We start from the raw sequence: 20,633 nt of genomic DNA, 5'->3' as shown, positions 1-20,633 counted from the left end.
AATGTCAGGATCTGGCCCATACAATGGTGGCATGACTGGTGGCAAGACTGGTAGCTCTTTTGGAGGAAGTGGAGGAATGTCAGGATCTGGCTCATACAATGGTGGACCCAGTGGTGGCATGACTGGTGGCTCTTTTGGAGGAAGTGGAGGAATGTCTGGATCTGGCTCATTCAATGGAGGAGGAACTGGTGGCGCGACTGGTGGCTATTTTGGAGTCAGTGGTGGAATGTCAGGATCTGGCCCATACAATGGTGGCATGACTGGTGGCAAGACTGGTGGCTCTTTTGGAGGAAGTGGAGGAATGTCAGGATCTGGCTCATACAATGGTGGACCCAGTGGTGGCATGACTGGTGGCTCTTTTGGAGGAAGTGGAGGAATGTCTGGATCTGGCTCATTCAATGGTGGAGGCACTGGTGGCATGACTGGTGGCATGACTGGTGGCTATTTTGGAGGAAGTGGAGGAATGTCAGGATCTGGCCCATACAATGGTGGCATGACTGGTGGCAAGACTGGTGGCTCTTTTGGAGTCAGTGGAGGAATGTCAGGATCTGGCTCATACAATGGTGGAGGCACAGGTGGCATGACTGGTGGCTATTTTGGAGGAAGTGGAGGAATGTCAGGATCTGGCTCATTCAATGGTGGAGGCACTGGTGGCATGACTGGTGGCATGACTGGTGGCATGACTGGTGGCATGACTGGTGGCATGACTGGTGGCTATTTTGGAGGAAGTGGAGGAATGTCAGGATCTGGCCCATATAATGGTGGGATGACTGGTGGCAAGACTGGTGGCTCTTTTGGAGTCAGTGGAGGAATGTCAGGATCTGGCTCATACAATGGTGGAGGCACTGGTGGCATGACTGGTGGCATGACTGGTGGCTTTTTTGGAGGAAGTGGAGGAATGTCAGGATCTGGCTCATTCAATGGAGGAGGAACTGGTGGCGTGACTGGTGGCTATTTTGGAGGAAGTGGAGGAATGTCAGGATCTGGCCCATACAATGGTGGCATGACTGGTGGCAAGACTGGTGGCTCTTTTGGAGTCAGTGGAGGAATGTCAGGATCTGGCTTATTCAATGGTGGCATGACTGGTGGCAATACTGGTGGCTATTTTGGAGGAAGTGGGGGAATGTCTGGATCTGGCTCATTCAATGGTGGAGCCAGTGGTGGCATGACTGGTGGCTCTTTTGGAGGAAGTGGAGGAATGTCAGGATCTGGCTCATTCAATGGTGGCATGACTGGTGGCAATACTGGTGGCTATTTTGGAGGAAGTGGTGGAATGTCTGTATCTGGCTCATTCAATGGTGGAGCCAGTGGCGGCATGTCTGGTGGCTTCTCTGGAGGAAGTGGAGGAATGCCCTCATGGGATGGAGACGTTGATGATGTTATTGACTCTGTTACACATGTCTGCGAAATGGCAGATTCGCTTGGTTCAGGCGGAATCAGTGCAGCAATAGCAGGAGCTCTTCCGGGCGGTATGTCTGTAGGAATGATTCCTTTCATGTTCAATGAAATGTGCACGAAAATGGAAAAATGCAAACCATCTTCTGGGGGCGGAAGTAGTATGGCATCATCTACTGGAATACCTGTCATATTTCCGGGTAAACTTCCGGGTAGAGGTTTTCCTAGCGGATTTTCTGGTGGATTTTCTGTCGGATCTGGTGGAACGTCAGGTGGTAGCAACTCAGGTGGAATGTCTGTCAATTGCGCCAGTACGCCTAGTGGAATAAGTGACGATGATATCAAAAAGTTTGTTCATGGCATGTGCTCTCAAGCATTCAATGGAGGAAGTGGAAGTGGAGGATTAAGCAAAATTATCGCTTTTATTGGTGGAAATATGTCCGGTGGTATGTCTGGAGGTATGTCTGGAGGTATGTCTGGAGGTATGTCTGGAGGTATGTCTGGGGGTATGTCTGGAGGTATGTCTGGAGGTATGTCTGGAGGTAAGTCAGGAAGTGGAGGAGGCTCTGGAAATGACATTGTTTCTGAAATACTTGAATTTGCCAATAATTATTGTGATGGCAGTGGAAGCAACGGTGCCAGTGGAGGAAGTGGTCCTTCTGGGGGAGCATCCTTCGGTTAAATCATGACAACCTTTGAAAATAAAAAACCGGTGGCACACAATAATTGTGGCTCGTGTTTATATGATGATATCCTTATTATGAAAGAGATTTATCACATCTTGCAATGTGCATAGTCAGGAACATAATTATTGCAAAGTTGATAAACGCTTTTTTTTTGGCAATATGGATTTGTTAACGCCTCTTAACTTTTGTATCTAAATGTTTTGTTCTATGTTTTATTTTTGGTTGGGTGGTTTGTTTTTTTCTTTTTTGTTTTATTTTTTGTTTTGGGGTTTGTTTTTATTTTTTGTTTTTTGTTTTTGTTTGTTTTTTATTTTGGGGGGGGGGTTGTGTTTTTCTTGTTCTTTTTCTGTTTATTTTTGTTCTGATGATAAGAATAAAAAATGAGTGGTTAAGATTTTACGGCTATAATTCGTACTTTTGTATTCTCCCCTTCCTTTATATATATATATATATATATATATATATATATATATATATATATATATATATATATATATATATATATATATATATATTATATATATATATATATATATATATATATATATATATATATATATATATATATATATATATATATATATATATAACAACGTTGTAGAAGTCAAACAATCTTAATTATCTTTCAAATGTATGTATGTATGTATGTATGTATATATATATATATATATATATATATATATATATATATATATATATATACTAGTAAAAAATCCTGCAATTTCGCGGGGAAAGAACTATTTTCATTCGATGTTGTACCCACCATCATTTAATGAGGGCAGATTGGTAAACAACGTTGTCTGTGTAACTTGGTACACCCTCTGTTGATTTTTCTGTGTGGTCCAACATGAAGTGTAAGCCACTATAGCCTCTGACCCGTGACACAGCAACATACAGTTGTCCGTGTGTGAAAACAGGTTGTGGTAAGAAAATCAACTGCGAAAATAAACCTGAAGTAGCAGACGTGAGCAGAGTTGAATAGTTGAAAGTACTCTGGTCATCATGTTTTGATTGCTGATTGGTAAAATTGAGAGTTTGCCCATAATTCAAAACTTAAGTGATATACATTGATCTATACTTAAATGAAAGAAAATGGGTGTTTCGAGCACTTTAAACCTGAGGTCAAATGAAAATCTGAAGCGGACGCGAACAGTATCAAGTATTCCATCATAATAATATTAATATATCTTTTTGGTTTGTTCGGGCTAGAAGCTAGACAGATACAATTCACAGTTTGCCGATAACGTTTAACTAAATATTTCCCAGGGCAATAATTATCACATCGATGGCATAAAAACGACAGTAATATTAGCAGTATTATTAGTTGATGTTGTTAATCGGTGAAACTTATTTAAAATTGTTTATTTAAAATCCGAATACCTTAATGTGATCATGTGAACATCATTATGAATGCCACGATTTGCTGAAAAAAGCCAATCGGACAGCTCCCCGCTCAGGAATTTCTGTAGGCTACTTGATGTTTATACTTGACAGATAGAGTTGAGAGTGTGGCCATAAGTTAAACCTGGGTATTATCCACCAGAAACCATCACATTGAAAGGATCAAAGGGGCAATAATAATACTTGATTTCATAAATAGATGAAAACTGTTTTAAAAAGTGTAGATCTGATATCCTTAAAGTAATTAAGTGAATACATTATTTCGATTTGCGTACAAACGCCAAACTGACAACTTTTTACAGTGTCTAAGTTGGTTGTTTTTGAGAGTGTTCAAAGGAATCGGCCTTGTCTGTCAGGGATGCATACACAATTGGAAAGCAAAGCTTTCAGACTTAATATAAACAAAGGTTAAACACAATTGAAGCTACAATCCATGACCTTATTTAAACAATAATCTTCTCATCTTCCATGCAAGTTCCTCAAAGAAATCATCAAAACAGAAAGAGAAAATTGCGTGTCTAAAGCAGGGCTGCCATTTGTTCTCAAGACTGTTTATTTCTTGTCAGAATAGAGTTAGAAGCGTTTTTTTTTTTTAAACATGAAAACCAACCTTACCCACCTTCCCTGTCAGAATTCGGAAGGTTCCGTTCATTTCAAAAGTCTGACATTATTCAGTGTCTTCCTCAGTCAACGATTTTTGAGGACTGTCCTGATTCAGTTCAACTTTGTGTGTATGATGGAGCAGCTCTCATTCATATGCTCTCTCCTGGAGGAAACTGTAAAACATTTGGAGAATATGCTTCCAAAGTATTTATTCATTATATAAACACCCAGTTGAAAAGATTTAATCGAGTGGCCTTTGTATTTGATGTCTACGTCAAAGATAACATAAAATCTTCAACCAACAAAGTAGGTTTCTTATCCTCAAAAGTATCAACAAGGAAAACACCAGAGAAGCTTGTTGTTTGCACTACAGGTGATAAAATTTACACATCTATTACTGACGTAGAACATTCATTGCAATCGCAGTACCCTTTGCTCTCAAGAAGAGAATGACACCAGAATGGCACTTGAGTTTTAAAAAATGGAAGTGAGTGTAACTTCAAATCTGGGGTTACACGAACAGTTGACTCAGATGTGGTTATCGTTCTGATATCACAGTTTGCTGCATTGGGAATGGAAAAGGTGCTTGTCAACTACGAGACAGGAAAACATAGAAGACCTATCCACTCAATTGTTGAATCCCTGGGTCCTGAAAAATCTCTGGATATATCCTTCTTCCATGCTTTTACGGGGAGTGACAGTGTCAGCTCATTTTCAGGGAAGGGAAAGAAAATAGCATGGTCAGTTTGGGCCGCATTTGATGGTGTTACAAACTCATTTAAAGCTCTTGCTAATCAACCCTCTATGGAAGATATAGCCAGCCATGTCAACATCATCCAGAGATTTGTCTGTTGTTTGACAGAGCAACCAACTTATCAGCTGCTGCCAATGAATGCCGACGTGAACTTTTTACAAAAAAGTCACGCCTTCCAGACAATATGCCACCAACTCGTGAAGCTCACAAACAGCATTTAAAACGAGCAGTTTACCAAGCTGGTTATGTATGGAGACGCTCACTTGCTAAAGACCCTAGTTTTCTTTCCAAATTAGATTTTGGTTGGAAAGAAGATAGGATACCAAAGTGGTCTACTTTGACTGACCTTGCACATGCCTCACAAAATCGGATTAAATGTATCTGTTCATCAAAGGGATGCTCCAAAAGATGCAATTGTGTTAAGGCATCTCTTCCATGTACTCTTGTTATGTACCTCAATGGTCAATGTTCTTGAGACAAAAATTGACATTAAACACGTTTTCCAATTGTATGTTTTCAACAAACTATGTAATTAAACAGGGAGGTAATTCTCCAATAATGCTGCTGTTAAATATGTACACAGAACAAATGTTTTAAATGGTTAAATGCATCATGAATAAATATGTCTTGTACAATATATCTAAATCTAAACGTGTTATTTTCATGATAGAAATACATTGTACTCTTATGTTTGCGAGTGCTTGTACATGGGTGTCAGGAGGGGAGGGGGTACTTGCCTTCGTAGTTGAATTGTCTATTATTGTTTTGTTGTTTTTTTTTAATGAAATTAAGATTGCTTGGTTTTTGATGATGTGAAGATTAAAAATGTTTTTGAAATGCGTGGCATTTCAAAATAGGACAGATTCTAAACTATTTAAACAGTTTCCATGAAGGTGAGATTTGTTTTGTTTTTTTAATTTTCTGAAAAATCCCAATCTCTTATATATTTCAATAAAATTCAAATGGAAAAATAATTTGTGAGACCAAAGTACGCAACGGAATACCAAAATAACCACGTTATTATAAAATATTTATAAAACCCTAATTTTTTTAGAAAAACAAAATAAAACGTAAAAAAATGTATTTTGTCACCTTTAAAGGGCAATAAATCTTGGTTCCATTCTCAACGTGGAGCCACCTATTTTCAAGATCCTCATAGAATTCTGCACTTTGTGTGAAAATTTCATGCTGGTTACACGATTTGCACAATTTTTACATTAAGACAACGGACTATCTACCCGACCATTGGTCATACATCACACATGATGGCGGCTGTGGCCTGCCTGAAAAATAACGGATAAAAATCACACAACCGTCTAAATTTGTCCGTTTAACTACCAATTTAAATGTGCTAGACACGGAATACGTATCAATACACAATTTATTCTTCTTTCCCTTTGGTATGCAAATTTTAAAGTACAAAGTTCAATCCTCTCTACTGCTTGAAAGGATTATGTGATCATCTTTCTGTCGTTGACTTTCAATCCCTCTTTTTCTCTAAAATTAACACACCATAATAAGATAATGGAAGGAACTGAGAAAAAGAAAGATGAAAAGTCTCTGTTGTCGAAAGCACTCGAGGATTATATCCGACTTTTGCAAACTCGACCCGTGATAACAAAAGCAGTCACAAAGTAAGTAAAAATAAGTTCTGGAACTGAGAACTTTGGCAGAGAGATTGTGAGAGTATCTTAGATTTAGATAGCTATAAAGTCAGATATTTCACATTAAGTTATTGAGTTATCTATAGTCTTGAAGTCAACACCAGCTTTTTATCACATTCAGACGGTACAAGGTATAAGGCAATTAATTAGACATATTTATCTGAAAGAGGGCATTTTGTTTGTCAGCAGATACTACGCCAACACCTGATCTAGGCCTAGAGGTACCTACACTTTCACCTAACTGCCTACGACGGCAATTCAATTGCCAAGGATCTTGACAATTGAGAAATCGTCAGGAAGTGATTTTTTTGCCATGGATTAATGTCATTGATATTAAATCTCATATTCCCCCCCCCCTCTCTCTCTCTCTCTCTCTCTCTCTCTCTCTCTCTCTCTCTCTCTCTCTCTCTCTCTCTCTCAATTCTTCTTTTAGCCACGGACTGTGCCGGTAAATTGTCAACTAGATAAATTGTCAACTAGATAAATTGTCAACTACTAACTGCCACGGAGTATAGGGAGTGATTTTCTCTCTCTCTGTCTCTCTTTCATTTTCTCATTTTCTTCTTCCCCTCTCTCTCTCTCTCTCTCTCTCTCTCTCTCTCTCTCTCTCTCTCTCTCTCTCTCTCTCTCTCTCTCTCTCTCATATTTCCGCTTTTTGTCTCGGACCATGCCAGTGCCAGCTGGTAAATCGTCTCCTGTTTTTTTCAATTACTGATGTTGAAAACTGCTGTTGAGTGAAGGCTGGTGAACGCGACTTTCAGCATTCTGGTCCAAGGTTGTGGAATTTTCTACCACTTGAGATACGTTCTTCGTCTTCACGAGATGATTTCAAGCATCGATTGAAGACATTCTTATTCCGACAGGCCTTTTAAAAATTATGTGTGTAACTAGCGTTGTTCGTGTACTGTGTTAGGGCTTAATCTATGTTATGCGCCCAGAGCCCTCCAGATGAAGGGATGTTTAGCGCACTATAAATCTGTACTATTATTGTTTATTAATTATCATTATTATTATTATTATTATTATTATTATTATTATTATTATTATTATTATTATTATTATTATGTTATTGCCACAAGTCTTATACAGGAATTATTGCCTTATTATAACGATGTGGTGCATATTTTGCTTTAATGCAGAGAAAATCCTATTGGGCATATTTATACTTGGCAGGGATTTGCTACTTCATTCTTCTGATTGTTTTTTCCCACTGAATCTGAAGTTGGAACCAAAAACAACAGAAATGTTTATTTTGATATGATTCTAACTCGTCTTTGAATTCCCGAAAAGACATTTAAGCATTAAAAACAAAAACCGGCGAGTGTGTACACTTAAGCCTTTCCACAAAGATTGACAACAAATGAATGATTGGAAAGTGCGAGATTCGCATGCTTGCAAATCAAGACTCTACTAAAATCAATGCATGCACCTGAAGAGTTCTAATTTGACTCCTTGGTAGTTGATGAACTTTCAACTACCAAGGACTCACTCCTTGTCAATTGGCACTTCTATCTCCTTTCGTTGGTTGACGTGAGACAGTTTAGTAGGCAAAAGATTAGGTCTCAGCTAGGATGAGGGGAGACTCTGAAGAAGAATGCCCTTATTATTGATATTAGTGTTAGACGAAAAATTGGTCTGATTAATATTTATCTTACCAGTCCAGATCATAGGGACCTTAAACAGTCCACTCCGGATAATCGCAACACCTTATGCTCAGCGAAAATGTTGCGTTTAACCGAAGTTGAGTTTCCAATCCACTATTGCAACATTTTACACATATATGGTAAACTCATACTAGTTGTAAACATTGTTCTTAGTCCACCACAGACTGAGAAATAGGATTGAAATAAAAACCATATGGCAGCCCTGTATAGATTTTGTCAAGCAAAAGCAGCTCGTTGCAAGTCGATATCTTATTCAGATTTGATTCTCTTTCACTTTTTTGTTCTCAACATTCAAAAAGATTAGCCGTGGTGAGAGTCAATAAGCTTTCACCAAACTCGTTGGTCACAATGCACAGTTGTCAATCCCATAACAAAGGATATCGCTCAGTCTCTCTTTACAACCGTCATTGTCTACCTGTTGCAGCCCCTCGCCTCCTATTTAATGGCCACAGATGACATCACAAACCCATTCTACAAAGCCCCGCCCTCTTTTGTCTCTAATAGAGTGGTGACACACTACTGTAGCATGAAATCCTGCTTTTACTCTCAATTTTTCAACATGTCACGATTTCTTCCACAATGAAATCATGATATTTTGTTTGATTGATTTCTTGAATTTACCACTTTTTGAGGGAGAAAATTTGTTGCGATTAACCAAAGTTTGTAGCAAGTAACCAGTGACTTTTATATAGAAGAATTAATTGTCTTAGGAAGTGTAGGGATTAACCAAAAGTTGTGATTAACCGAGTTGCAATTATCCATAGTGGACTGTAGAAGGACTGTGGAAGGGAAGGGCTCCCGGGGAATGAATTTAGTCCAGATGAGTGAAGAATCACCATCAATATATTGACGACATTAGTTGTCCTGCTTCTTAGAATTTAGTCTACCTAAATTTTTGGGAGGCCTTCAGCACCTTCCTTGAGCTAAGGGAAACAACAAAAGTATGCCTTTAACTAAACTTAAAAGAAGAAATGAAACCTAGTATCTTTAACTAAGCCTAATTGGAAAAATAAAAACTGTAGGACCTTTACTGCGCCATATAACTAACTATAATAGAAAGAAAAAACCCACAGACCTCAAGCTAACCACTAAGAGAAAAAAAAAACCTAGGACTGCTTGTGACGGGTTGTGTGTTATTTTTGTGGGATCGAGTCCAACCGATAGCTCAATGGTCTAGATTCGAACTAGTATGCGCGCTATGGCTCTCTTTACCAGCTGCGCCACTCAACCTATACCACAAACGGCCCAGGTTTAATCTAGGGGTGATTAGGAATTGCCTTAGGGTCCCTTATAACTTAATTGTATTAATAACAAGTGAGTCAAGACAATAGTAACGCCCAATACAATAATAACAATTCTATACATAAAGTTTAATTGGATTGTTACAGGAAAAGATAGAGAAAATAAGTGTTTAGTTTGTATCAGGAAGAATGGCTCTCATTGATTGGATCTAATCTATTATCTATTTATTTATTTACTTTAATATAATCATATGTGTCAGTATGTGATTCATTTGAAAATGGTATAAGCCCGTTTGGCTTATCTTTATCCTGCCGGCTTGCTTGATTGAGGCAAATGTATCAGCTAGTTCCAGGGTTGGCTCCTGCTTGCAGGGTTTTCTGGACTTCACAACAGTGTGTTGTAGTTATGGACTGACAGGAAAGTTCTGGTGTCGGCGAGGACTGACATCAGGGATTGGGTACGGAGTAAAGATGGTTGATAGCCAAAGACAAGGACCTTCAATTAAGAGTTAAAACAACAAGGTCTTAGAGCCAATAGAGTTTGTCTTTCGCCACCGGATCGTCCTTGAGCGACGCATCATAATAGCCTTTATTTGCCGACAAAGGCAAGGAGAAGCAGTAACTCCATGATAATGGTAATTATTACATTTGTATCAAACATCAACTGACAGTCGAGCTATCTTACATGATGAGAATTTAACAGGGTTGTGTCCCTGGTATTTCTTAATTTATTTTTATTAATTATAATTGAGGTTATGATGTGTGGCCGGCGATTGGCGGTAGAGTACAGACATTCAAGCAATATACATATTGAATATAAACGAAATAATAGCATAGATCATAAACAAATGTTAACTATAGTATAATATACATATAGATATAGTTTTGTACAGGTATTCCAACTTACGAACATCCATGGAATAGCACAATTAAAATATATACACAAACTATAATAGTAATGATAGATTAAGCATTGAATTCACAGTAATATCTCGTTCCACTTTGAATAATAACCAATAATTCATTTTACCTTCAACCGAGAGAATAAAAACTTTTACAAGTTTGAAATTGGACGAATAGCTCTTCTTTCTTGGGATTCTTAGCGTGTGTGTGATTCAATTCAGAGATGAATTTGATTTTGTGAAATAAAGTGACGCTTGGAATTATGGGAATAGCCAATCAGAAGAATGTTCCTGTTTTAGATAGCCAATGATATTCAGATGCTTTGGTAAGAAGGAATTATGGAGAGCTAGAACCTTAATTGCAATTTTAGCTACTCTTGAACGAGACAAGAACCTCAGGGCATATGCACGTTGGAGTCTTATTTGGAAAGGGTAATTAGCAGGGGAATATGAATACAATGGGCAGACAATTTGAACAGGTAAATAAGCCTTAAGCTGAAAGTGAGTGTTCCGTTATACAATGGGAAGGTTTCCCACCTATTGACCAAATTTTCCGTTAGCAAAATTTAGAGCTTTATTGGAGAAAAGTCTGTCCATGTTTTGAGTATTTTAACTCGAGGTGTTAATCTGCCTTGGCAAATATATATCGTCCACTAGATTTGAAGTGGTTTTGAATGAGACGCAGACGAATGATAAAGAAATCACGCAGTGAAAGAAAATCGTTCGTCACACTGCTCACAATACTTCAATGACAAGGACGGTGGAGAACCAAACCAATGATCATATTTTGGAAATGTTAAACTTTTAGCAATCAATTAACATTTGTTCTAGAACTTTTAAAATGCTACCAAAAATTGACAAATTGAAAATAAACAAATGTCTGACAAAAGATCCGCAGTTAAAATAACAAAATAAAGTGAAGTTACCCCAAGGAATGTGCGAAAGGTCTTTCAAATGTTTTTCCTACTATTATTTTTCCTGAAATTATTATTCTCCATTAGGCCTTTAAGAATTTCTGTTTTGTAATGGTTTACTTGTAATGTCAATCCAATAAAAAGAAGATGAATTGTTGTTTTATTGTTAGGTCTTCTGTCTTTTTTTTTTTTAATTCTTTTTCTTTTTCTTTTTTTTTACAGTGCTGTCGTCTCAGCCTTTGGAAATGTGGTGTCGCAATTCATCGCTCCTGATCAGACAACTGGTGGGAAATTAAATTGGAGGAGTATATTTGCATACTCGTCATTTGGGTGAGTTAGAATTTTTTGAAATTTTTTGCTATCATGAATATTTTTTAAGTGCAATGGACATAGTTTATAAGTCAAACAAAGAACTCCATTAAAAGTATGAAATTTTTATACATTTTATATCGTATCATTTCAGATTCCTTGTCAACGGCCCATTGATACATCATTTCTATGTCTACTTGGAGAAGCTGATCCCGAAGAACAGCCCAGGAGGTTCGGTGAAGAGAGTCTTGTTTGATAGATTCATTTTCGCCCCACCCTTTCTACTCGTGTTTTTGTACTATGTTTCAATTGTTGAGGTAAGCTCAAGGTTCAGTTATATTTATTTGTGCGGCTATGTGGTCTTGTGATTTGACACCTACCTTCGGACCAGAAGGTCGAGGGTTCATGTCCCGTTTAAGTCCTTGAAATAGGCTCTTTACTCACATTCTCCCACCATGTTCAGTTATAAAATTAGCACCTAACCATTCAAAGTGTTGTTTCTGGCCGAAAAAAATTGTAATATCACCTAATATGGACATTTGAAGTGTTGCTGCTGGTTAGAGAATCCTTGTATTGTGCTTGAGCAAGTTAAGTGAATATTGTGCCAGGAAAATTCTCTTATTTATCTACCATCTCTGAATTAAATTTTATTGCCAGCTTTCAACAACATTGTGCAGAGCTTCCTCCTATTTGGCATTTTGCGGAATCATTCCACACACAAAAAATCTGCTCATTTTGCAGTTCTGCATTCATAAAATGAAACTCTGCATTCCAGTTGTAGGGAAGGGTGTCCCAATAGCTCAGTTAGTAGAGCACTTGCTTCACGCATAAAGGATCGAGATCGATCCCGGTGCAGTCGAGATTTTTTCTGACACCCCCTCCATCGCCTGTCCACCCAAGCAGTGATTGGGTATCTGGGTCTATTAGATCTTGTGGAAATTACTTTGTGATAGATTGGCGTCCTATCCAAAGGTTAGCAAACAATTGCTGCTGTCCATTTCATGCTAAAGAAATCAGAATAAACTCCGGCCCTATGGGGCCTTTTGACTTTGAAGGACTACTTTTTTTTAAAGAGGTGGGAGGAAGACAAAATTCGTTTTCCAGGAAATTGATAGATTCTGAATCTGCTGTTTCTTGAGCTTTTTTATTTTGCGCATATCCAGTAAACCTGCTCAAAATGCTTTACTAGAAGTCCCTAGCCAGCAGCAAAACTTAGCATGTCAGGTGAGACATGAAGCCTGTTGGGCCATTTTACAATTATTTTTTCCAACAGAAACAACACTGTGGAGTACAATGAGAGACTGCGAGCCTTTTCCAATGACTTAACTATGCGCTGATCAGAGCGAGCTCGAATCCAGAACCCTTGCAATCCGAAGACAAGTGTGTCATATCACTAGACCACATATCTGCACCGCTAGTAAATGCAAAATCAGAGCTTTAAGTCTCTTTTTACAACTTTTTATTGTCTTAATCAGTTCGTGTTTTCTTGTAATAAATGTCTGAAGGCAAAGCAACCCCCACCACCTGGAAACTGAGAAATGGAGAAAAAGATTGAAAAACAATTTCAACAGCTCACGTCTTATCCTTGATTTTTGTAGGCAGGCACACAATGGAGGTCATAAATCTTCTAGCTTTGGAGTGGGTATTTTGACCTCCCATAGTGGGCAGTAGGGAGGCTATAACTCTTATCCCCCTATATTATATCTGTTTTCTGAGTTGCCTTCTGTCTTTGTCTTTGAATAGGATTACTTGGGTTTTGTCCTGGCCCTTGTCGGAGTCCTAAGAGGGAAACAGTCAAATGTTAAGTGTCCAGTTTTGTTCATGGTATTTCATCTTTGTTAGGTACTGATCGTTATATTTTGTTTTTTTTTAACATATCTTGTAAACATTTGAGTATGTTCCTTTTAGCGAGATCCTGCGCTGGTTTGTGGAACTAAGTACATTAATGGTATGCTCTTAGAATCTACACATGTTCCCTATTTTAATCATTTACCCTTTGTCTTATTTTTTTCTTGGCTACTTTAATTGTAAATATAGAATTATATTTTATTTTAATGGCACTGAAATGACCTTTCATATATGCTGAAACCCATGCACGCTGATGAAAGATGTGTTCCGGGGAAAATGGAGGGCAAACGAAGAAGGGGAAGACCTTGGCCTAGTTATATGAAAAACATCCTAGAGATGAATGGAAGAGAATTTTATGATACCGTCAAAAGATGAAGAGAATGGGCGGACTTTTGTCATCACAAAGTGCGGGCAGGCAACATAAATGAGGACGACGCTGGATAGTGAGTGAGTGAGTGAAATGACCTAAATGTGTCGCAAGCGTTGTAAAACCCTTAAAAAAAAATATTAAAAAATCAACCCTCCAATTCATTGTCCACGGTCATTACCAACAGGGTTCAGGTCAAGCAGCTGCCGTGAAAAAGATCAAAGACACATACTGGACTTTATTGAAGTTGAATTGGTCGGTCTGGAGCTTTATTCAATATATCAACATCAACTATGTGCCTTTGAAGGTTTGTTTGAACCTTTATTATTATTATTATTATTATTATTATTATTATTATTATTATTATTATTATTACAGTTGACTCCGCTTACTCGTAAACCCTCGGGAGTTCGGGTTAGTGTGTCAATTAAGCCAAGAAGCTAATAATATCATCTAGGCCCCAGTTTTTATGTGCCATTCATGTAGGACCGTTCCTATTGGTTTTCTATGGGCTTGGGGCCGTCATGTTCAAGACATGGCCTCATTAGAATGTTTGTGTATTTTTATGTTGTCTTTTTCGGGTTTTTTTTGGGAGGGGGTGTTTTTTGTTTGTTTGTTTTTTTCATGTTTTATCGGCAACACAATGTGACATTATTGTTTCTAAAAGCAGTAAAGGTGAAATGTTGATTGCTTTCTATTCTGTGCAAACTGTTTATAAACCCTTGTCTCCAATCCCTCCAATGTAGATCATCTGTCAAGCGTTCCTCTTGGATTTAGCAGTGTAGTTTGTCCACTATGTCAAGTTTTCAGTGTCTGTCAGGGGTGGTTTGTCATATTCCTATGACTCATTTTCATCTTCATCATCCAGGCATTGTCTTTTGTGTGGCCGAACGGAGTTCAGTAGCTCCTCAGATGTTGGCTCGCCGCTGATGGATATACTGTTGTCCATTGTTACAAATTGATCCAATGCTTCGGCCCAAAAGTTTTGTGGAACGCGAACAGCATCGTTGATTTCATATGAAGGCTGGTTGTCACTACAATCAAGGTGTAGCGATTAAGCAGAGCGATTATATCGAAAAAAAATCAGTTTTTCGGCACTATGTAGTGTATATGCAGAGTGTGTGATTAACCGATGTGCGATTAAGTGGAGGGAACTGTATTATTATTATTATTATTATTATTATTATTATTATTATTATTATTATTATTATTATTATTATTATTATTATTATTATTATTATTATTATGTTATTATTATTATTATTATTATTATTATTATTATTATTATTATTATTATTGTTATTATTATTATTATTATTATTATTATTATTATTATTATTATTATTATTATTATTATTATTATTATTAATATTATTATTAGTATTATTATTATTATTATTATTATTAATATTATTAATTAATTAATGATGCACTGCATAGTTGTGAATGGAAGAAACATCAATAATCTGAGATATGCAGATGATATGGTACTACTGGCAACAAACAAAGGAGGCCTGCAGAAACTAGTGAGCGAGACTTAACAGTATCTAGAATTTGAAATTCATGGTATTCACACTTCTATTCACAATAAATTGTATCTTTCTCCTTCTACTTGAATGAAAAACAAAAGCGTTGGATTTGTATTCATGCGCACTAAAAGGCTATTTTTAATCGCCAATCAGCTGTCTATTCCACCTTATTTCATACCAATAAAACGTTCACAAATATTCTGCAATCATTGAATAATTTTTTATTCAACGCGTTCAAAGCATTATTCAACGATTACGTATTTACTAAGAAATGATAGGATTTTCCCATGAGAGGGGTGGAAAAATTTATTTATTATCACTGATTTAAACCATAGCGCATCGTAAGGTCTCTTGCATCCCCTTTAACTGATGTCATGTATTCCTCCTCTATATGTGACCTTGAACCTTGTTCTTGAATGAGATTTCTATGGCTTGCTCAAAGGTGTCATTAGATCCTAAAACTGTAAAACTGACTGACCTTTCTCTTTTCCTACAGGGTATTTCGCTATAATATTATTTGAAATGAATACTAAATCAGACATTCTGATAACCAGTCTAGATAGCGTCTCTCCATAAAATATCTCTCCACTCCAATATCACAGACACAATGCTGCTATACTAATCTTTGTCATTATACATATTCTGTAACCTAACCCTTTGACATAAAAAGCCAAAGATAAAGATAAAGGGGAAAAAATGAATGAAATACCCTTTATTCATCCCTACAAGGAAATTTATCTTTAGGGTATAATATATTCCAATGGAAGACTGGAATAACCCAGGCATTAGCTGCCTTGCAGCCATGCAATGAGTTGGAGTAACGTGACTTTGTTCAAGGCTGCACAGCACAACAGGTAGTCGAACTCAGTATCTTTTGGGTAGGAAGCAATGACCACTCCACTAAGCTACTCCTCTCCCATGATTTTATTTTAAGGTGTTTACAATGGTAACATCGTTTTGGGGATGTGTCTTCACCACAGTTCTTTACTTCTGATAATAACAAGAAATGAAGTGAGTAGGAAAGTGCCAGAAGACAACAGGGAATAAAACTTTGTAGAAGCGATGGGGGCTCAAACCCACGACATTACTGGTACAGACTCCGCCTGGCCGGGAAGATCGTGACTATACTATATAAGCCATCCTCGACTCCAAAAAAAGTTGTTTCAAACTCTATGTCTATCTTGAGCCACTCTCCCCGACTTCTTGAGGTCACGGGTTCAACACACAGAAACGCAGCGAAGTTAGTTGGCCAGCACTCTCTGTTGTTTTCTGGCATTTTCCTACTCACTTTATTTCTTGTTATAATCAACATAAGTGCCTGGTCCACTCACTTTTCTTTACTTCTTCATTATGTGACAACATTTTGATCCTGACATTTTTTCTTATTATCTCTTGGCAGTTCCGGACCCTCTTTGGAAATTTGTGTGCCTTGATCTGGATGGTGTTCATCTCTGTGAAGAGACGCCAGTGGTCCAAATAGATGGCAGGGTATGAGGTTACGGTTACCAGACAGGACTTTTGTCATCTTACTGATGTTTGGTCCCAAATACCGGCTGATATCTGTTGCCTTATAGTTGATTTGATTCCAAGTAATTTACAGACATGCTAAATTGATTTTAATAGTCTGAAAAGATTTGTACCGTACAGTGCCTTGATCGAGTGATACTGAGCTGCTAGAAGCTGTGCACTGTCAAAAGTTATAAACAATGCTGAATATAACAACTTCAGAAAAAAAGAGCAAAATACCAAACAGAACGTTTTGGGTTGAAAACCCTTCTTCAGCCAACAGCAAAGAACAAATAAAACATGAATACATTACTTCAAAACTCAGATGGATGGCAGAGAAAAAATAAGTACATCCTTTCTCTGTAGTATCTTGAAATTTGTTGGGTTTAGTTTGTTGTTGTTGACTAAAGAATGGCTTTTACCCGAAACGTTCTGTTTTTTTGGTATATTGTTCTTTTTTGAAGCTGTTAATCCAGTCCTGATACGGTGTCTTGTAGAGCAGAAAGGAAATGGAATGGAAGAGATCCAGAAAGAAAAGGTAGATTTTTCTTTCTTTCTTTCTTTCTTTTCTTTGTTTTTTTTTTTTTTTTTTTCTTTTTTTTTTTTATGATTTAGTTTAAAGCTTTAATGTCTGCTTTGCCAGGCATTGTTACATATAAATACTACAGATTGTTGTCTTGCACCATTGCCTACAACGAAATTTTTTACTTTCAAAATTTCAGTAAAAGTTGTTATGAGTAAATTACAGCAAAATGACTCTGTTTTTTGGGGTTCTTTTGATTTGCTGTGATGGAAAAAGTGATAAATAAAAAGTGATATATAGATATCTTCTATTCACAACATTTTTGTCTTAAAGAAATAATGTATTACCAAATCTAATTTGAATCAATGTATTATAAATATACGCAAAGTTAAAAATTAGATCCCAGAAAACATACATAATATATTCAATTGATAGAAAAGTAGAGAGCAGTGGAGGCTGCTTGAACTCTGAGATCGTGAAAATACTAACGAAAGAGTTGATTCAATTGATGCCACCGTTGTGTTGAAGGAATGTGTCACAGAGGAGAAGAAAAAAAAAAGAAAGGAAGCAAAATTCAAATGTTGAAAAGCGATCTGTGATTGGTGCTTTTTTTGTTTTTGTTTGGATTGTAGTATTCCGTGCCTGATGGTTTTGGTTTTTCCTCAGATCCGCAGAAATCCGTGATTTTGGAGTCAGAGGAATATATATCCACTAAACGTGCTCAAAGCGCTTTACAAGGGGTCCCTGGCCAACAGCAACACATAACATGTAGGATGAGACATGACGCCTGTTAGGCGATATTACAATTATTTGGGACAGAGGCAACGCTGTTAATGACCATGTACTCATTTTACACCTGAGTACGGTGAGAGAATGTGAGTAAAGAGCCTTTTCCAAGGACTCAACTATGCGCCACGATGTCATACCACAAGTAAGTCCACATATCCGAAATCGAGTGTCATACCAGAATACCACATAGCCGCACAAATAGGTGCTAAATAGAAGTTAGCTAGAGTATCTATGATAGTTTATCATCTCAATTGCTCTAAAAGTGGGGCCGGTTAACCCTCTCCATACAATCCATAGGATAATCATCACATTCCTTACGATACAACGAACAATTTTATCATTCTGATTTCTTTTGCACATCACAAAATTTAAAGAAATTTTGTTGTTATATCTATAAAAACTTGACACTGTACTATAGACCTCATTTTGCTGAACAATATTGTGTATAGGCGTTCAAGCCCCTCTTCAGGCACTTTTGTTTTTTTCCATGAGCAAGATTATTAACCCCCCATTTGCTCACTTAGACAACTTGGATCATTCCTCTTGACATCAGACATATCCTGTTTGGTGGATTATCTATATTTCTTCGTGGAATGCCTAGGCGATGATATCTTACGATGTCGTGACGTAAGGGCGTAATTATATATATAATTGTATAATGATACTGAAGCTTTTTTTTTTTTTTTTTTAGAAGATATTGATTTGCTATTGAAATGTTTAAACATTAACCCACCTTATTTGGCTATTGTGTTTCGAGGTCAAAGCCAATGAATGACATTATTAGTTAAAAGCACTTTATGTCACTTTGGCCTGCTTGATCAATAATTCATTTAAGTGTCATATAATATTCTACAAATTTGAGCCAGTTAGTATCTCTTTGGATTGATGAATTTATAATGCTCTTTTCGGATCACAGGTAATAAGATATAGGTGTTTGGTATCAGTAAGGGAATGATGGTCTTTTACTAAGCTATCATCCATTAATGTCAACTGCAGATTGTTGAAACTGCAATAAAAAGTTGTTTTGGCCAATTTATTTTGTCTGTAATAGATAGGAAACAGTGAGGTAGTAACAAATCAAAAGTAATTTATACGTTTGTTTTTTTTTTTTTATTCATTATCATTATTTTCATTTTTTTTTTTTTTTAATTATTTTGGTTCCTTAAAATTGTTCAAATTTCCATCATCAATTGTTTGACAATTTTATCATTTTTATTACATTTTTTCCCCCCAAAGCCTGTTTAACCTTAAAGTGTAATAGGTGTGATTAAGCAAATAAAAACAAAACACAAGTTTCCAAATATTTTTTATAATGAAAATGGCAGAAATAAAAATAAACTTTGAGTCCAATAGTATCATGTCAGATAATGTTGAACTTTGACCCCGATAGTGTGGTGTCAGATAATGTTGAACTTTGACCCCAATAGTGTCATGTCAGATAATGTGTTCAAGGGATCACTTCTTCGTGAATTGCAAATCTGCGAAGAGTATTTGCTGGAATGTATAGATTTCTATACATATAGATGTAGATTTCTATAGATTTTGTGCAGCTATGTGGTCTAATGGTATGACAGTTGCTTTTGGGTCGGAAGGTCCTTGGTTCGAGCCTCACTCTGCACATAGTTGAGTCCTTGGAAAAGGCTCTTTACTCACACTCTTTCCCCGTACTCAGGTGTAAAATGAGTACCTGGCCGTTAACAGTGTTGTCTCTGTCCAAAGAATTTGTAATATTGCCTTACAGGCGTTATGCCCCGTCCTACATGTGAAGTGTATCTGTTGGCCAGTAACCCTTTGTAAAGAGCTTTGAGCACGTTTAGTGGATATTGTGCTATATAAAAGCTCAAAGCTAAATAAAATTTCTGTTATTGTTTTTGTTCAAAGATGCTCTGTGTGAGAATGGTTTGATTTAACTTGCCAATGTTACTGCTTGATGTTCGAAGAAATAAAAAAATAAATAAATGAAAAAGTATATAAGAATCATCATTTCAATTTAAAAAAGACAAAAGATGTGGATGTTTGGAGTTCCCCCCCCCCCCCCCTCCCGCCTTTGTCAAGAAAATAGATTTAGGAATAAGACACCAGGGCAAAGCATTCATGTAAACAAACACCATGTTTGTTTGTTTGGTTTTTTTTTTGGGGGGGGGGGGGTTTACTCATTGATATACGAGCTCACTTTTCAGAATTAATATAGCGATTCTCGTTACATACGTGTACTTTAAAAAGCAGGATGTTATATTATATCACTAATACCAGGGTTAACCAAATTTCACAGCATCACAGGTTATATCGCATATTAAATGAAAAAACAAAAATGTTGATACGGACCAAGGATGGTAATCCACAGCTGGACCTTGGCCTGCCTGCATCGTGAAAGGCGACGAAATGGTACAAACTGCAAGCTTGGAATTTTCATATTTTTTTATTAACTCACTCAACCCTAATATCGACTATATCCGTAGTTTACCCGGGTTACTTTTACCCCATGCCTATTTATTACATTTTTCTGAGACAAATTATAGAGGAGACAAATTATGTCAA

The 20,633-nt window shown here is 37.0% G+C and overlaps 2 protein-coding genes across 3 annotated transcripts; both read left to right on the top strand.

Annotated features, from left to right (window-relative positions):
• Window position 1: 1 nt before the first annotated feature.
• On the top strand, window positions 2-2,385 carry LOC144969216 (uncharacterized). Its single transcript, XM_078908329.1, has one exon. The coding sequence runs from the start codon at window positions 2-4 to the stop codon at window positions 2,075-2,077; it is 2,076 nt and encodes a 691-aa protein (XP_078764455.1). The 3' UTR covers window positions 2,078-2,385.
• A 3,867-nt stretch (window positions 2,386-6,252) lies between these two features.
• LOC144967642 (peroxisomal membrane protein 2-like) lies at window positions 6,253-20,061 on the top strand. 2 transcript variants are annotated; one of them, XR_013644427.1, is made up of 6 exons: window positions 6,256-6,473; window positions 11,447-11,554; window positions 11,688-11,850; window positions 13,936-14,055; window positions 16,677-19,334; window positions 19,421-20,061. XR_013644427.1 is itself a non-coding variant. In XM_078905160.1 (5 exons), exons 1-5 carry the CDS (start codon window positions 6,364-6,366, stop codon window positions 16,755-16,757), a joined length of 582 nt encoding a protein of 193 aa, XP_078761286.1. In that variant the 5' UTR covers window positions 6,253-6,363; the 3' UTR covers window positions 16,758-20,061. The 2 variants fall into 2 exon arrangements, 1 of the variants encoding a protein (XP_078761286.1); XM_078905160.1 differs by having other exon boundaries at window positions 6,253-6,473; window positions 16,677-20,061.
• The last annotated feature ends 572 nt before the right edge of the window (window positions 20,062-20,633 follow it).

The sequence above is a fragment of the Berghia stephanieae genome, chromosome 3 (assembly GCF_034508935.2).
Source record: "Berghia stephanieae isolate SIO BIC M18660-M18661 chromosome 3, UCSD_Bste_1.3, whole genome shotgun sequence".
Classification (NCBI taxonomy): Eukaryota; Metazoa; Mollusca; class Gastropoda; order Nudibranchia; family Aeolidiidae; genus Berghia; species Berghia stephanieae.
This window is presented reverse-complemented; position numbering and strand designations above follow the sequence as displayed.

Coding starts and splice junctions, on each gene's coding strand:
- LOC144967642 (XM_078905160.1), top strand. CDS start 6,364: ATGGAAGGAACTGAGAAAAAGAAAGATGAAAAGTCTCTGTTGTCGAAA. Junction 6,474..11,446: donor ATAACAAAAGCAGTCACAAA/GTAAGTAAAAAT, acceptor TTTTTTTTACAG/TGCTGTCGTCTCAGCCTTTG. Junction 11,555..11,687: donor TTTGCATACTCGTCATTTGG/GTGAGTTAGAAT, acceptor GTATCATTTCAG/ATTCCTTGTCAACGGCCCAT.
- LOC144969216 (XM_078908329.1), top strand. CDS start 2: ATGTCAGGATCTGGCCCATACAATGGTGGCATGACTGGTGGCAAGACT.